The sequence below is a fragment of the Natrix helvetica genome (genome assembly GCF_964273705.1).
Source record: "Natrix helvetica genome assembly, chromosome: 12".
NCBI classification, from domain to species: Eukaryota; Metazoa; Chordata; class Lepidosauria; order Squamata; family Natricidae; genus Natrix; species Natrix helvetica.
Window position 1 is genome coordinate 9237811 of NC_138556.1, and position 13940 is coordinate 9251750.

General features: G+C 43.6%; 1 protein-coding gene across 1 annotated transcript in view; it reads right to left on the reverse strand.

The window, feature by feature from the left end:
- Positions 1-1441: 1441 nt before the first annotated feature.
- Positions 1442-13940, reverse strand: part of PCSK6 (proprotein convertase subtilisin/kexin type 6) — a 116218-nt gene continuing 103719 nt past the window's right edge. The window contains exons 18-21 of the mRNA XM_081964814.1: positions 11777-11880; positions 8957-9080; positions 6479-6591; positions 1442-2412 (exon numbers count right to left, since the gene is read on the reverse strand). Of these exons, the coding sequence (XP_081820940.1) occupies positions 2315-2412; positions 6479-6591; positions 8957-9080; positions 11777-11880 (439 nt within the window). The 3' untranslated portion in view covers positions 1442-2314. The remainder of the gene's footprint in view (positions 2413-6478; positions 6592-8956; positions 9081-11776; positions 11881-13940) is intronic.

A 13940-nucleotide genomic window follows, 5' to 3' on the forward strand; every position in this document is an offset into this window, starting at 1 on the left:
GAGTGCAAAAACTTTTTTTAAACTTTGCCTCTTCAAAATCTTGGTGCGTCTTATATTCCAAAAAATACGGTATTCATTGTGTCCAGAGAAAAATATCTGCTGCTACCTAGGATCGAACTCACAGCCTTCTGATTGTGAAGCGAGAGCTCCACCTCTAGGTCACTGCACCACTCAGAGAGCGCCAAGGACCCCTCACTTCAATCCTGAGTTACAAATATATTCTCCTTTATTAGCTAGAACAACCAAAACCGGGTTCATTAGACATACCCCAAACTGTATGGTGGAATTTCTGTCTACCAAGAGGATATGATGTGTAGCCTAATCAAAAAAGATTAGTTGTGTTCTGCACCTATGGGGTACTTACCAATATGTATATTTTGGTCTCTCCCTAAAATATTACTAACGATTACAAGACATAAGACATTCCACCTAATAAAACAATACACTGTACTTTACTAGCATGAAATAAATACATAGTAATTGATGGGAATTATAAATATTTTATTCATGTTGTCATTTTGCCAGGTTTGGCCATATCATAAACACGAGCTTGGTTTCCAGTATTCATCCCACCAGTTTGACAGCACATGATTCAAGCAGTATGAACATCACCAATTATTATTATTTTTTTCCTTTTCCCATCCTCCCCCACCGCAAAATTTTGAAAACTCACTTTGTCCGATTGCCGATTAACATTTTTACTGCCAATTTCATGTTTCACAGACTGGAGGGTTTTAAATTTATTAAAAACGAGAGCTCGGAACAGCTAATACTGTATACGAAAAAGAAAAAGAAAACCCACGGTTGTCTGAATACAAAGAAACGACTCTGTTGACGCTTACAAAGATATCGTTAGAAAGGAGGGCAATGCTTTAAGTTACACTTCTTTTAAAAAAAGGTTATGTCCCTGTAGAAAATAATTAAAAAAATTATATGAAGGCAATGACTGCATTATAAGTTATTTATTTTTTAAAAAAAATCTGTAAGACAACATAGTCAAATATATCTGAACACAATTATAGAAACACCACATGACAAACTATTATATATATATTATATTATATCATATATATATATATATATATATATATATATATATATATATATATATATATATATATATTTATGTATAGCGAATACATTCAGATGTGTTGTTTTGTTCAGTGTGGTTTTGGTAGAATTGGCTGTTTATCGTTCTTGACTGACCAAGTGAAGCACCTTTTGCAAAGGTTTGCCTCGTGAAATCACGGAGCTGTCTTTATTTATATATATATATATATATATATATATATATATATATATATATATATATATATATATATATATATATATATATATATATATATATATATATATATACATATATACATATATATACATACATACATACATACATACATACATACATACATATATATATATATATATATATATATATATATTTTCAGGAAGGTTGCACTGGCAAGATACGGTAAGAGAAGCAAAGCGATCCATCAAAGCTCAAGAGATCTATTTTGGGCAAGGAGAGAATATTGTAGCTATGTCTGCAGTCACGAGTCTAGCCAGCTGTTCTTCAGAGATGGCTTCAAATCCAGTCGATCAGAGTCGTAGCCAACACACCAGATTTTTTCTTGTAGGGTTTGATAGTTGAGATCAGTGCACAGGAAGAAGAGCGGGCGGCGGGGGGGGGGGCTAAGAGGAGATCAATGTCCCCTGCCAATTCCAAAAATCCTTCTTTGGTCACCGTCAAGCTTAAGACCATCAAAAGACAATGGGGGAAACGTGCCTATTTTCCAGCACAACTTTGTGGAAATGAATCGTATCACATCGTGAAGTCGCAGCGGTGAGGATGCAAATCTAACTATTCTAAAAGTTTTCGGAGGGAGAAGGAAAAAACGGCTCTTTCACTTTTCTTTTTTTTTGGGGGGGGGGAATGCAGGAAGGAGGTACATCTGCATTCTTCTTTTCACAAAACGTGACAGGTTGGCTAGCACGAAGCTGAGGCTCTCCACTCGGCAGACATGTCTGAGAAGGATTTACATCGCCGCCGTTGACCTTCTTGTTTATTTTGTTTTCGGTCAAAGGTGCAGCAAGCAAAGCCATCTAGTACCTGTAGTGGCTACACTGTAGGGACCAAACTTGCAGGCGATGTGGAAAGTAGCCGAGTTGCAAGCCAAGGCTGGACTAGATGAAGGTTAGGACCAGGATGGGAGTAGGAGTGGAAAAGAAAAAAGGAAAAAAAAAAGAGAGAGGAAACTTTGCTGGAAGGAACTGGCACATGAGGAGTTCCAGATGGCAGATATTAAATGCTGGCTTAGCCAGCCAATAAGCATGTCCGACAGCAAAACTGTATAAACGGTTTGCGTTCGCATAACTTGTTGGATTTCACCATCTCGCAGAACATCTCGTCACCTGGGGGAGCGTGTGTTTGGAAGGAAAAAAGAAAAAAGGAGACAGCAGGAAGAGAGAAATTAGATTAGCATTTCCACTGGGGGGAAAAAACTGGAATGTATAAGAGTAGAAAAACCATTCTGATGGATGTCCCAAAGGTGCTTCCCCCCCCCCCCGGAGGCAACTGGACTTTGTCTTTTTTTTTTCTTTGAAGGCGTTTTGCTTCTCATCCAAGAAGCTTCTTCTGCTCTGACAGGACAGTGGGGAATGGAAGGATTTACATTCCTTGCAGACAGCTGGTCATCTGCATCCTTTTAGAGGGTCCTTGAGGATACTTGGAGGTTGATCTGTGTCCCCAGCTGTCTGCAAGGAATATAAATCCTTCCATTCCCCACTGTCCTGTCAGAGCTAAAGAAGATATTCCGTAAAAAAAAATTTTTTTTGGCTACTCTAAAAAAATTTGCCTCCTGAAAAAAAAGCACCTTTGGGACAACCATGACCTGGATCAGGGGTCACCAACCTTATAATTTTAATTCCCATGGACCACTAATATGAATTTTTAAGAAGATAAATAGTATCTAGTGCAATATAAAGATGCAAATAGTCTTTCTGCGGACCCCCAAAATTTTTCTCGTGGACCACCAGTGGTCCATGGATCACCAGTTGGTGACCACTTCACCTGGATGACTGAGAATCTCTACAGACTTTTATTCTGATGGATGAATGAAAAGGGACACAATGTCCCGTTATTCTAAAGTCTAGCCATCTCCAAGACAGGCAATACACGACGTGCGATCACAATTGGGCCCCAAATTTTTGTAGCTAAGCAAGGTGGTGGTTAGGTGAACTTTGCCCCACTTTATGTCCTTTCCTGCTAAGTGAATCATTGCCCTTGTTAAGTGAGAAACACACTTGGTCAGAAGGTCGCAAGAGAGGATCACATGACCCCGGGACATCACAACCATCATAGCTACATGCCAGTTGCCAAGGGGCTGGATTTTGATCACATCACCACAGGGATGCAGTAATGGTCGTAAGGGTGAAAAACGGTCATAAGTCACTTCTTTCAGTGCTGTTGTAACTTTAAATGGGCACTAAACAAATAGCCGCAAGTTCAGGACTACCTGGACACAAAACCACCTCCCACCCCTGGCCAGATCTTGTATTTAATCTGAGTTAGTTCTAGCATAAGGAAATTATGCAATAGGAAGGGGTACAGAGCAGGGGTGGGTTCCTGCCACTTCTAACCTCTTCTATAGAAGGGGTTCCACAAATCTACCGTGCCGTTTAGAACCGGTTCCAGCTCCCCTCCTGTCCGTCTGCACATCATCAAGATGAAGAGCGAGAAGAGGAATTCTGGGAGTTGAAGTCCACAAGTCTTAAAGCTGTCAAGTTTGAACACCCCTGGGTTTTTTTTTTCTAAAGGGTTAGGGGTGCAAGGGTCTTGTAGCTTGACAGCTTTAAGACTTGTGTGCTTCAAATGCCAGAGTTCCTGAGCCAACATTTTGGTTGCTAAACAAGAGCATTGTTAAGTGAGTTTCACCACATTTTACAAGTTGGCCATACCCACCCAGTCATATGGCTGGCAAGCCACGCCCACCCTGTCACATGGCCGGCAAGCCACTCCCACAAAGCTGGCCACACCTACAGAAGAGGTTCTAAAAAAATGTGAAAACCCACCGCTGGTGCAGAGTCTCAGTTGCTCCTTCTCCCCAAAATAAATATTTGAGAGAACCACTAATCTACCACCAAACAATCATTATTTTGAAGATGACAGAAGGAATATGATTAACCATTTTGGTGTTGTGGTCCACCAGTGGAGCTGGAAGCAGATTCGGACAGTGAGGAGGTTGGGGAGGAACATGGACCAGTCCTGGAGTCTGAGGAAGGCTCTGATGAGGGCTCTGTGTCGGAGGCAGAGAGGGGGCCAGAGCCGTATGCCAGTTATCAGCTACCTTCAGAGTCAGACATCAGTGAGGCAGACAAGCAGCTGGAGCCTGTTCCCAGTGTGGGCATGCGCAGAGTTGTTTTTGTCAGAACAAGGAGTTTGCTTCATGCTCTCGGGAAGTCTCGGTCAGAACAATTTGAGGAGCAAATATAGGAACAGTGTTTAGTGTAAACATAACATTGCAAAGTTCCTTTTTCGCTGTCTTGCCAATGTCTTTACCCTAGCCTTGTCTAATTTTTAGATCCCGTCTCCAGCACACCCTTCAGAGGCCAAGGACAGCCAGCGGTCTCTGAAAAACATTGTGTCTCCCTCAAACAGAAAAAAATGTGAGATGAGAAACTGACATTTCACTGAATAATGCCAAAAGCTGACATAGTGCAAATGAGTTTCTCTTGTTTTCAGAAGGTCTATTTCAATTTCAATTTCAATTTATTTGTGCTTCTAGACCGCCCCCTCTCCCAGAAGGGTCTGACGGGATTCCACCACTTAAGAAGTGGTGGAATCCCATTCTCAACTTACAACCGTTCATTTAGGAACTGTTCCAAGTTACAACAGCCCTGAAAGAAGTGATTTACAACAGTTTTCCATCCTTACGACCGTTGCCGCATCCCCTTGGTCACATGGTCAGATTGGATGCTTGGCAACTGGTTCGCATTTATAATGGTTGCAGAGTCCCGGGGAAGGGGGTGGGGATGTGATCCTCTTTGGTGACGAGGAAAGCCAATGGGGGAGCCAGATTCACTTAACGACCGTCTTACTGACTTAACAACTGCAATGATTCACTTAACAACTGTGGCAAGAAGGCTGATAAAATGGGACGCCATTCGCTTTGCAAACGTTTCGCTCCGCTGCGGGAAATTTGGGCTCGGTTGTGGCTGTAAGCCAAAGTCCACCTGTAACATGATCAAAGCCGCCCCAATGAATTCAGTTTGGCCTACACAGTCTTAGGATCACAGCTGTCAGGCTTCCAGAGGGCAACAGAAGGTCTACTTCAGGGGTTGAACTAGATCTCCTGCACACAGAGCAGACACTCTGCCTACTGAGCTATGGGTCCCTCCCACGGAATAATTCTATTGCCGCATTGCAAGACTACAAAGCAACCGCCAAACATAATATCTCTATCCACCCACCCCAGCAATGGGGTAAAAATAAACGTTAGCTTCCTCGTAACTGCTGCAGCGTGATTCTAATCATTCCAACCGGCTAGCCACTCAAGCTGGTAACGAGGGGCTATATTTAAGAATGAACAATTGACGTTTAATGTGTTGCTCTGAATATGCAAATCCTTCCCGTCCTTCAGCAGCAGCAGCTCAGGGCTCAATTCTGATATCAAAAGGAGCGACATTGATAGCTCTACCTGCTCGTTTTCACATCACTAATTCTTCTCAATCCCTGCCTCCGACCCCAATTTAATCCCAGCAAGCTTCATGATATGTTCCATAAATACCCAATTTCAGCCACAAAAGCAATTAAAATCGCCTTCCTCTCTGATGCACGGAAGAAGGAAGAAAAAGAAGGACGAACATCTGGTTGAAGAAAAGGATGAGATTCTGGGGAATGGAGCCATGCAGATCTAGTAATGGCCTGACCGGAAAGCCAATTCTTACAGCCTTGATTCATTTTCTTCTTGAACTGCTCTTCATTTTGAAACGAAACATCTGATTCTCTTTGAAGCACAGCATTCTTCCCCCCACACACACAAACACTTCTGCTGCTCACCACCAACCCCTACACATTCCAAATGGAGTGGGACAACTCACTGCGGCCAACCTCTCATGGCCAACTTGGCGTGGCCAACTCACAGGGCCAGCTCGCGGCGAGACAATACGCCAATGGCCAACTCATTGTGGCACAAGTCAACAATTCAACTTGAGTATTTAACATTATTTTAATGTTTGTCGTTCATATTTAATTTTGTCCCTCCTTTGGCATCCTTTCTTTAAAGATTGTATTTCTTCGATTTGAGTGTAACTGTTGGCTGATGCAATTTGGCCATGGTGTGTTGGCCGTGCCAAGTTTGCCTAGAGCCCATTCAAAACGTTACCTCTTATAGTTACTCCTACTCTTACATTCCACTACCTGTAGCCACATGCCCAACAGACATTGTTTCATTTACTAACAATCCATGAAAATACATACCATTGTGACATCTGTCACTAGCGATGCACGAGCCACTCAGTAGATAAAACCCTTCTTTACATCTGGAACAGTTTCTCCCAGAGCGATCACAATTTAAGCAGTTATCTTCACACCTGACAATAAAAGATAACTATTTGATAACCAGCGATATATATATATAATTTTAATTTAAGGAGGGGTATGATTTGCATATTGCTTTAATTGTGGTTTGTTCAGTAAGCCGCCGTTGGCTGTGTTCATGCAAAAAACTAAAGCACAAATAATAGTTAGGTTACTAAGCCAAAAATAAGCCATATTATATAGTTCTGAGCCATACTAATTATTTTTTGTTTAGCATATTGAACCCAATCTTGGTGGTTTATTCAAAAAAAGGAAGGCTATGCAAGCAATATGTTACAAATTCCTAGAAGAATAATGAACAAAGGCAACTGATCTCTTTTTCAAAATTCCACCTACTTCGTCTACAGCAATAGATTTTAGACTGATGTACTGTCCCATGGTGTTTTACAGCTCTCTCTAAGCAATTTAGAATGTCAGCCTATTGCCCCCCAACAATCTGGGTCTTCACTTTACTGACTTTGGAAGGATGGAAGGCTGAGTCAACCTTGAGCTGGTCAGGATTGAACTCCTCTCTGTGGGCAGAGTTTGCCTGCAATACTGCATTCTAATCACTGTGCCACTCTATCTATGCGCCCGATTAAAAAGTGGAAGCTTCTTTAAAGCAAATCAGTTCCATCTGTCCACCTCAGCTTTCCCAGCGTGATGCCTTACCCGTCTGTCTTGCAGGAGAAACCAGATAGGAATGACAACAAGATGAGCTCATTCTACTTTATGGTAAAGCTACATTGACAGAATCTTGGCAAGTATGAATGTACAACAACCCCCCCTCAATCTATGTACAGTCTGAGATACTAGGGAGGGTCTCTTCTGAGCCTTTTTCTCCATCCATTATGCAGCGGTGGGCTCTGCTGTCTCTTATCTGACCATTTCTTTAGCAGTGCTGTGGCCTATTGGCCGCCTGACCCTCCAGCAGCTGAATCAGAGGAGGAGGAGGTGGAGGCATAGGAGTCAGCATCAAGACAACCTGAGAGCTCCGAGGGGGAAGAGGGAATGAAGCTGGAAGAGAGAGAGAGACAGAGGCAGAGCCTGGGGTCTCCGTCAACCCTCAGATGGAGAGTAGGCCCCAGGTCTGGAGGTGGCTGATGAAGAAGAGGAGGAACAGCTGAGTCCAGTGCCTGATGAGCAGATGCACAAAAAAAAAGCAGAGGAGAGGAGAGCAGTGAAAATCTGTGGGCTGATCCTTGGGACAGAAGAGCCACCGCTGCTAGAGAAGCCCGACTCTAGCTCTGGGGACAAAAGGCAGGGGGCAGAGATGAATAGATATGGCAGACAACTATTCATCTCCCTGCTGGACAGACTTGTTAGCATGCATTGAGAGAGAAACTTTTTTGCCAGCACTCCTAATAAAGGAATCTTGGATTTAACTTCAGAGGGTCTGTGGTCTGTGGTGTTTGGGGAGCTGGGTCAGAACAGGCAGCCTCCCTTTGCCTAGTCTCGCAAGGTCTTTCCCAAGTAAAGGTAAAGGCCCCCCTCGCACATATGTGCTAGTCGTACCCGACTGCAAGGGGTGGTGCTCATCTCCATTTCAAAGCCGAAGAGCCAGCACTGTACGAAGACGTCTCCATGGTCATGTGGCCGGCAGGACTCAACACCGAAGGCGCACGGAACGCTGTTACCTTCCCACCAAAGGTGGTTCCTATTTTTCTACTTGCATTTTTACATGCTTTCGAACTGCAAGGTTGGCAGAAGCTGGGACAAGTAACGGGAGCTCACTCCGTTACGTGGCACTAGGGATTCGAACCGCCAAACTGCCGACCTTTCTGATCGACAAGTACCTCTACCCTACCAAACGTTTGGGTTTCCAACATCAAAAATTTGCAAGCCAGGTGCTGATTAAGCTTCTCAGGGTTTCCGCCCCCCCCTCTTGGAGTATCAGAAGAGCCATCTGGCTGAAAACGAGAATTTTCCGACACGGAACCTGAGTTTTGGCCCCCGAGCATTATCCTTTGCAGGGGAAAACATTTCATAAAAGATCCCTTAGCAGCAAAGCGCCTCCTTCCTCCTGCATCTTTTGTTCTGGGAGCAGATGTTGCAGGAAGTTAAGGAGGGCCAATATCCCATTGATGAGCACGCGGGGAGCTGGCAAGAAGGAAATCAGATTCCAAAATTTGCAGAAGGAACTCTAAATGGCCTTCTTGTGGAAAGATCTGAGAAGTTTAAAATGTCTGGGTTTTCTTTTCTTTTTTTTTCCCTCCCTCCGAAAAAAATCTCACAACGTCAGAGCTATCTCAAGACAGTCAAGATGGAAGATTTATGTTTTGCAGTATGTCAGAGCAGATTGTTCAGCAAGGTTCCAACTCATTCCCAGACCACTTTCCTAAAAGCCTCCATAAACAGGCTGCCAAAGCAGATAATTACCTTCGGCAGACTCGGAAGGGTAATCCGAGCCTCTCGTCGTGATAATAGCCTTCTCCGCATGACGGGACGCACCTCCACTCGTGGACCTTCGTGGCACACTGGAGACATTCTTCTTGGCCCGGCCCTAAGGATCGTGGGAAAAACATGGTTCCCCAGTCAGGAAACTTGTAGGTGCAAAATGAGGGGGTGGGGAACGAATTTTAGTTATTTATTAAATTTAAATGCCATCCAATGTCAGGGTTCCAAGTAACACTCCCAACTAAAGAAGACTCCAAGGCTTCAGATTCCTCAAAGTTCCATTTTATTAGAGATATCATATTGGCACATCTGGGAAAACCTGAATCTGAAAGCTTCCAGGTTTTCCCCATCCAAGTAAAAGTCCAAGTCCAATGTCCATCACGTGGTCCAATCAATGTGCCGTCCCAACTGGAGATGCCTTCTAATCGCACCCTTCCAGGTGCAGGGCAAGCTGTCCTTGACTCTCTGAGAAAGGAATGTTATTTTGGCAACTGATAACTGGCATACGGCTCTGGCCCCCTCTCTGCCTCTGACACAGAGCCCTCTTCAGAGCCTCCCCCAGACTCCAGGACTGGCCCATGTTCCTCCCCAACCTCCTCACTGTCCGAATCTGCTGCGAGCTCCACTGGCCACTGGCGGGTCACAACAGGGACATGCCAGAATCTGGATTTGATAGGGATTGAATCTTGGGAATTCAGAATATTTTTGAAAGTTATTTTAGACCATGCTAAACTTCCTGGAGAGAGGAGACGTCCAGTTCTCAGTAAGTCCAATCTTGCCTGAGTGTTGCATATATTTGCTGTGAAATTATTGTGTGTGGATTTTGAAAAGGAGGCTGCAGATGCTTGACATGTAAGGTTGAAGTTCTTTGCTCCTTCGAGCTATACTTCTTACAAGCATTTAATGCTGCCCATGGAGACCTGCGGAAAGGTAAGACTTCCTCCTTTAAAGCGGTATAAACTTTAATACTCCAAAACCATAAAAAAGACAAAGATAAAACCAATACTTTGTAAACATAATGGAATACAAAGAAGAGGATATATTAGGAATCACTCCATCTCATAAAATCCTAAATAAAAGTACAATTGTCAATCCTGAAGTGACTCTGGCTGAAGCCATCTTGTGTTGTTGCGCAATGGTGGGAGGGAGAAAATTGTTAGATTGTGTTTTGTAGCCAAAACAATAAAGTTTTCCTGTAGGAACCAAGGACATTCTCACAGGTGGCTAGCCAGAGGAGGAGCAAATAACCAAGCGACCAGCTAGCACCTTGATTGGACAGCATGACCATTGACTTGGGGGGTTTGGGAAAGTTTTTCTTTTAATCAGATGAAAGTCATGGGAAATTTCAGAGTTGGCTTTCACCAGTTGTGCCAATATGAAGTATTCAATAAACTGTGAGGAACCTGCCTGCCTCGGGGTCTTGTTTTCTATGGGACCCTTACTTGGAATGCTGACATCAAGCTGACAATTTCATTGAGATAATGCTCACAACAGATACTTTAAGCATCACAAAATGCATAGTTAGAAAGAATCCAGATTTTCCTTACAAGTCAGAGGTAAGAAAGAATCAATTGTCCTTCCTTGAGGGTTGATAGAGCACTAACAGCCTCAGGCTGTTGGATACAAATTCAGTTTAAGAGATATAAGCTGGATTAATACATTCTAAGGCAAGGGTTGCTTAACTGTAGCTTGTTGAATAAATCACTACTGGCTGGGTTAATTCATCATGCAGCGTTATCAACCATGATTGCTGTTGCTTCCACATCTCAGAAAATATAGTGTGATGTGCAAACCACGTCAGATGTTGTTCCATGCATTAAATAAATGTTTCTTATCCTTCATTTTACAATTCTCTCTTGTTCTTGCAGTCTAATATAAATCCTGGGATGGACCAAGTAATGATAACAGAATAACAAAGTTGGAAGGGACCTTGGAGGTCTTCTAGTCCAACTCCCTGCTCAAGTAGGAGACCCTGTAGCAATTTAGACAAATTGTTGTCCAGTCTTTTTTTAAAAAACCTCCAGTGGTGTAGCACCCACAACTTCTGGAGGCAACCATTAATTGTTCTCACTGTTAGGAAATTTCTCCTTAGTTCTAGGTTGGCTCTCTCCTTGATTAGTTTCCATCTATTGTTTCTTTTCTTGCCTTCTGGCACTTTGGAATATAGGTTGACCTCTTCTTTCTCACAACCCATCAAATCAACTTGAACATTCTGAAATCCCAGCAAATGGATCTGCCACCAAGAATGATTAGTGAAGGTGGCATTTTCACAACATGCTCAGAATGAAACCTCAGTTAGTAGGTATAACTTTACCTGGTTTTGGGTAGAAAAAAACACAATATAATTCCTTCTTATTTCTCCTTTCCCTTACCCACTAGTTAGTGATTTAGATAAAGAGGTCATCTAGAGATCTTTAAGGTAAAGGTAAAAGTAAAGGTTCCCCTCGCACATATGTGCTAGTCGTTCCCGACTCTAGGGGGTGCTGCTCATCTCCGTTTCAAAGCCGAAGAGTCAGGGCTGTCCAAAGACGTCTCCATGGTCATGTGGCCGGCATGACTAAATGCCAAAGGTGCACAGAACGCTGTTACCTTCCCACCAAAGGTGGTTCCTATTTTTCTACTTGCATTTTTAGGTGCTTTCGAACTGCTAAGTTGGCAGAAGCTGGGACAAGTAACGGGCGTTCACTCCATTACGCGGTGCTAGGGATTCGAACTGATGAACTGCTGACCTTCTAATCGTCTTAGTGTCTTAGCCACTGAGCCACCCCATCCTTCTAGAGATCTTAGTGGTTATTAATTCACCTGTACACGCCCTGCAGTCCGACTGGCAGCCCTCGCATTGCAGAAGTTCCTTTTTCAAATACAGGCCTTGCTGGCATCCTGAAACGCAGTTGTTGTCTATGAGGCTGTAGAGGAAAGCAGCAGAATACATTGGTAGCAAATAATAATAATAATAATAAATACATGTTTTAGTCCTAGAGCTTAGATCGCTGAAAATCCTTAAGGAGGAGGAGTAGCGAAAGATTAGGAGGAGCTGCTAATCCAACAAGCTCTTTCACTAATCAGGTGACAGTCTGTTCAAAGTATCTTTGAGATTTATCTTCTCGTCAGATTTTTAAGGTCCACTTTCTGGATTTGTGCAATGCCTGTATAGGGAAATGCAAGCTAACCAAATGGTTCATGAAACAAAAAACAACACCCCGAAACCAACATAAAATAGAGAGAGAGGAGGAGGGGGAAGGAGGGAGGGAGGGAGGGAGAGAGAGAGAGATGTATATGTATTCTATTTTGATATGTATATGGTTTTTAATAATGACTGCACACCGCCTCGAGTCCTGTTTAGGAGAGGGCGCGGTTTAGAAATAAAAGCTTGATTGATTGATTGATTGATTGATTGAGAGATATTGTATTCTGATAGTTTGTCAAACTCCCATGGGGCCATGCAGGGACAACTCTGTAGGCAAAAAAACAAAGGTAAAATTTTCCCCTGACCTATTGTTTCTGATTCTAGGGGGTGGCACTCACCTCCATTTGTTAGCCAAGGGAGACACCATGACTATACACCAAAGGGGATGGAAAGCTATTACCTTCTGTTCTGATCCAGCTCCCCAAATTTGATAAACCCTCTGTGTTTAAATCAATGATTCCTTTATTAGGAGTGCCAGCAACCCCAGCAAAAAAAATATTTTTCGACGCAGGCTAACATGTCTGTCCAGCCATACGATGAATAGTTGTCTTCCACATCTATTCATCTCTTCCCCCTGCTTTTTATCTCCAGAACTAGGGTGGGGCTTCACTAGCAGCAGTGGCTCTTCCGTCCCAAGGACCAGCCCATAGATTTCCACTGCTCTCCTCTCCTCTGCCTTCTGCACAACAGGCACTGGACCCAGCTGTTCCTCTTCTTCCTCCTCAGCCACCTCCAGACCTGGGGGCTGTTGACTCTCCATCTAAGGGCTGACGGATGGCCCAAGCTCCGCCTCTGTCTCTGTCTCTCTCTCTCTCTCTCTGATAGCTCCATTCCCTCTTCCCCCTCGGAGCTTTCAGGTTGCTTTGATGCTAACCCTGACTCCCTCGCCGCCGCCTCATCTGATTTGGTTGCTGGAGGGGCCGGCATCTGACAGGCCACAACACCTTCCAACCAAAGTGGTATCTATTTATCTACTTGCATTTGCATGCTTTTGAACTGCTAGGTGGGCAGGAGCTGGAACAAGTCATAAGAACTCATCCCATCACCTCATTTTAAATCCAGTTCTTCAGCTGTCCAGCTGACAAACTCAGGGTCTTTAATTAGCTGAGCCCATTACGTCCCTTTCTTTTCTTAGAAACCAAACCATCCACTCTGCAAGTATTTACACTATCAGAAACTACAAGCTAACTATAGTTTTCAACCCAAGACCAACAGGCTGGTCTGCACTTGTGGATGAGCTGAACCTTAATCTTCACTGGGTCCTCCATCAGGATCATTGCTTTCTGATTGGTTCATGAAGATGTTCTTACCTAGATTGCCTGTCCTTACTTTAAGAACTTTCTCAGCTGACGTTCTCTGCTGCCAATGTGCCAAGAGTGGGGTTTTCTGCTTCCTAGCCAGTATAGCTCATTTGAAGGATGCCAGATTAGGAAAAGCTGCCTAAAAAGAGCACTGGTGGCACAGTCGTTAGAATGCAGTATTGCAGGTTAATTCTGCCCACTGCCAGAAGTTCGATCCTGACCGGCTCAAGGTTGACTCAGCCTTCCATCCTTCCGAGGTGGATAGAATGAGGACCCAGATTGTTTGGGGCCATAGGCTGACTCTATAAACCACTTAGAGAGAGATTGCTAACTCCTTGGAAGGTGCAGGGAAGCTCTCAAACTGGCAGAAAGAAAAGAAGGACACTGCGTGCCATCCAAGGCTGTGCCAGCTCAATCGCAGGAGAATGGAATGGAAAGAGTGAAAGAAAGAACGGTGCGCTGGCTGGGTGAGATTCTT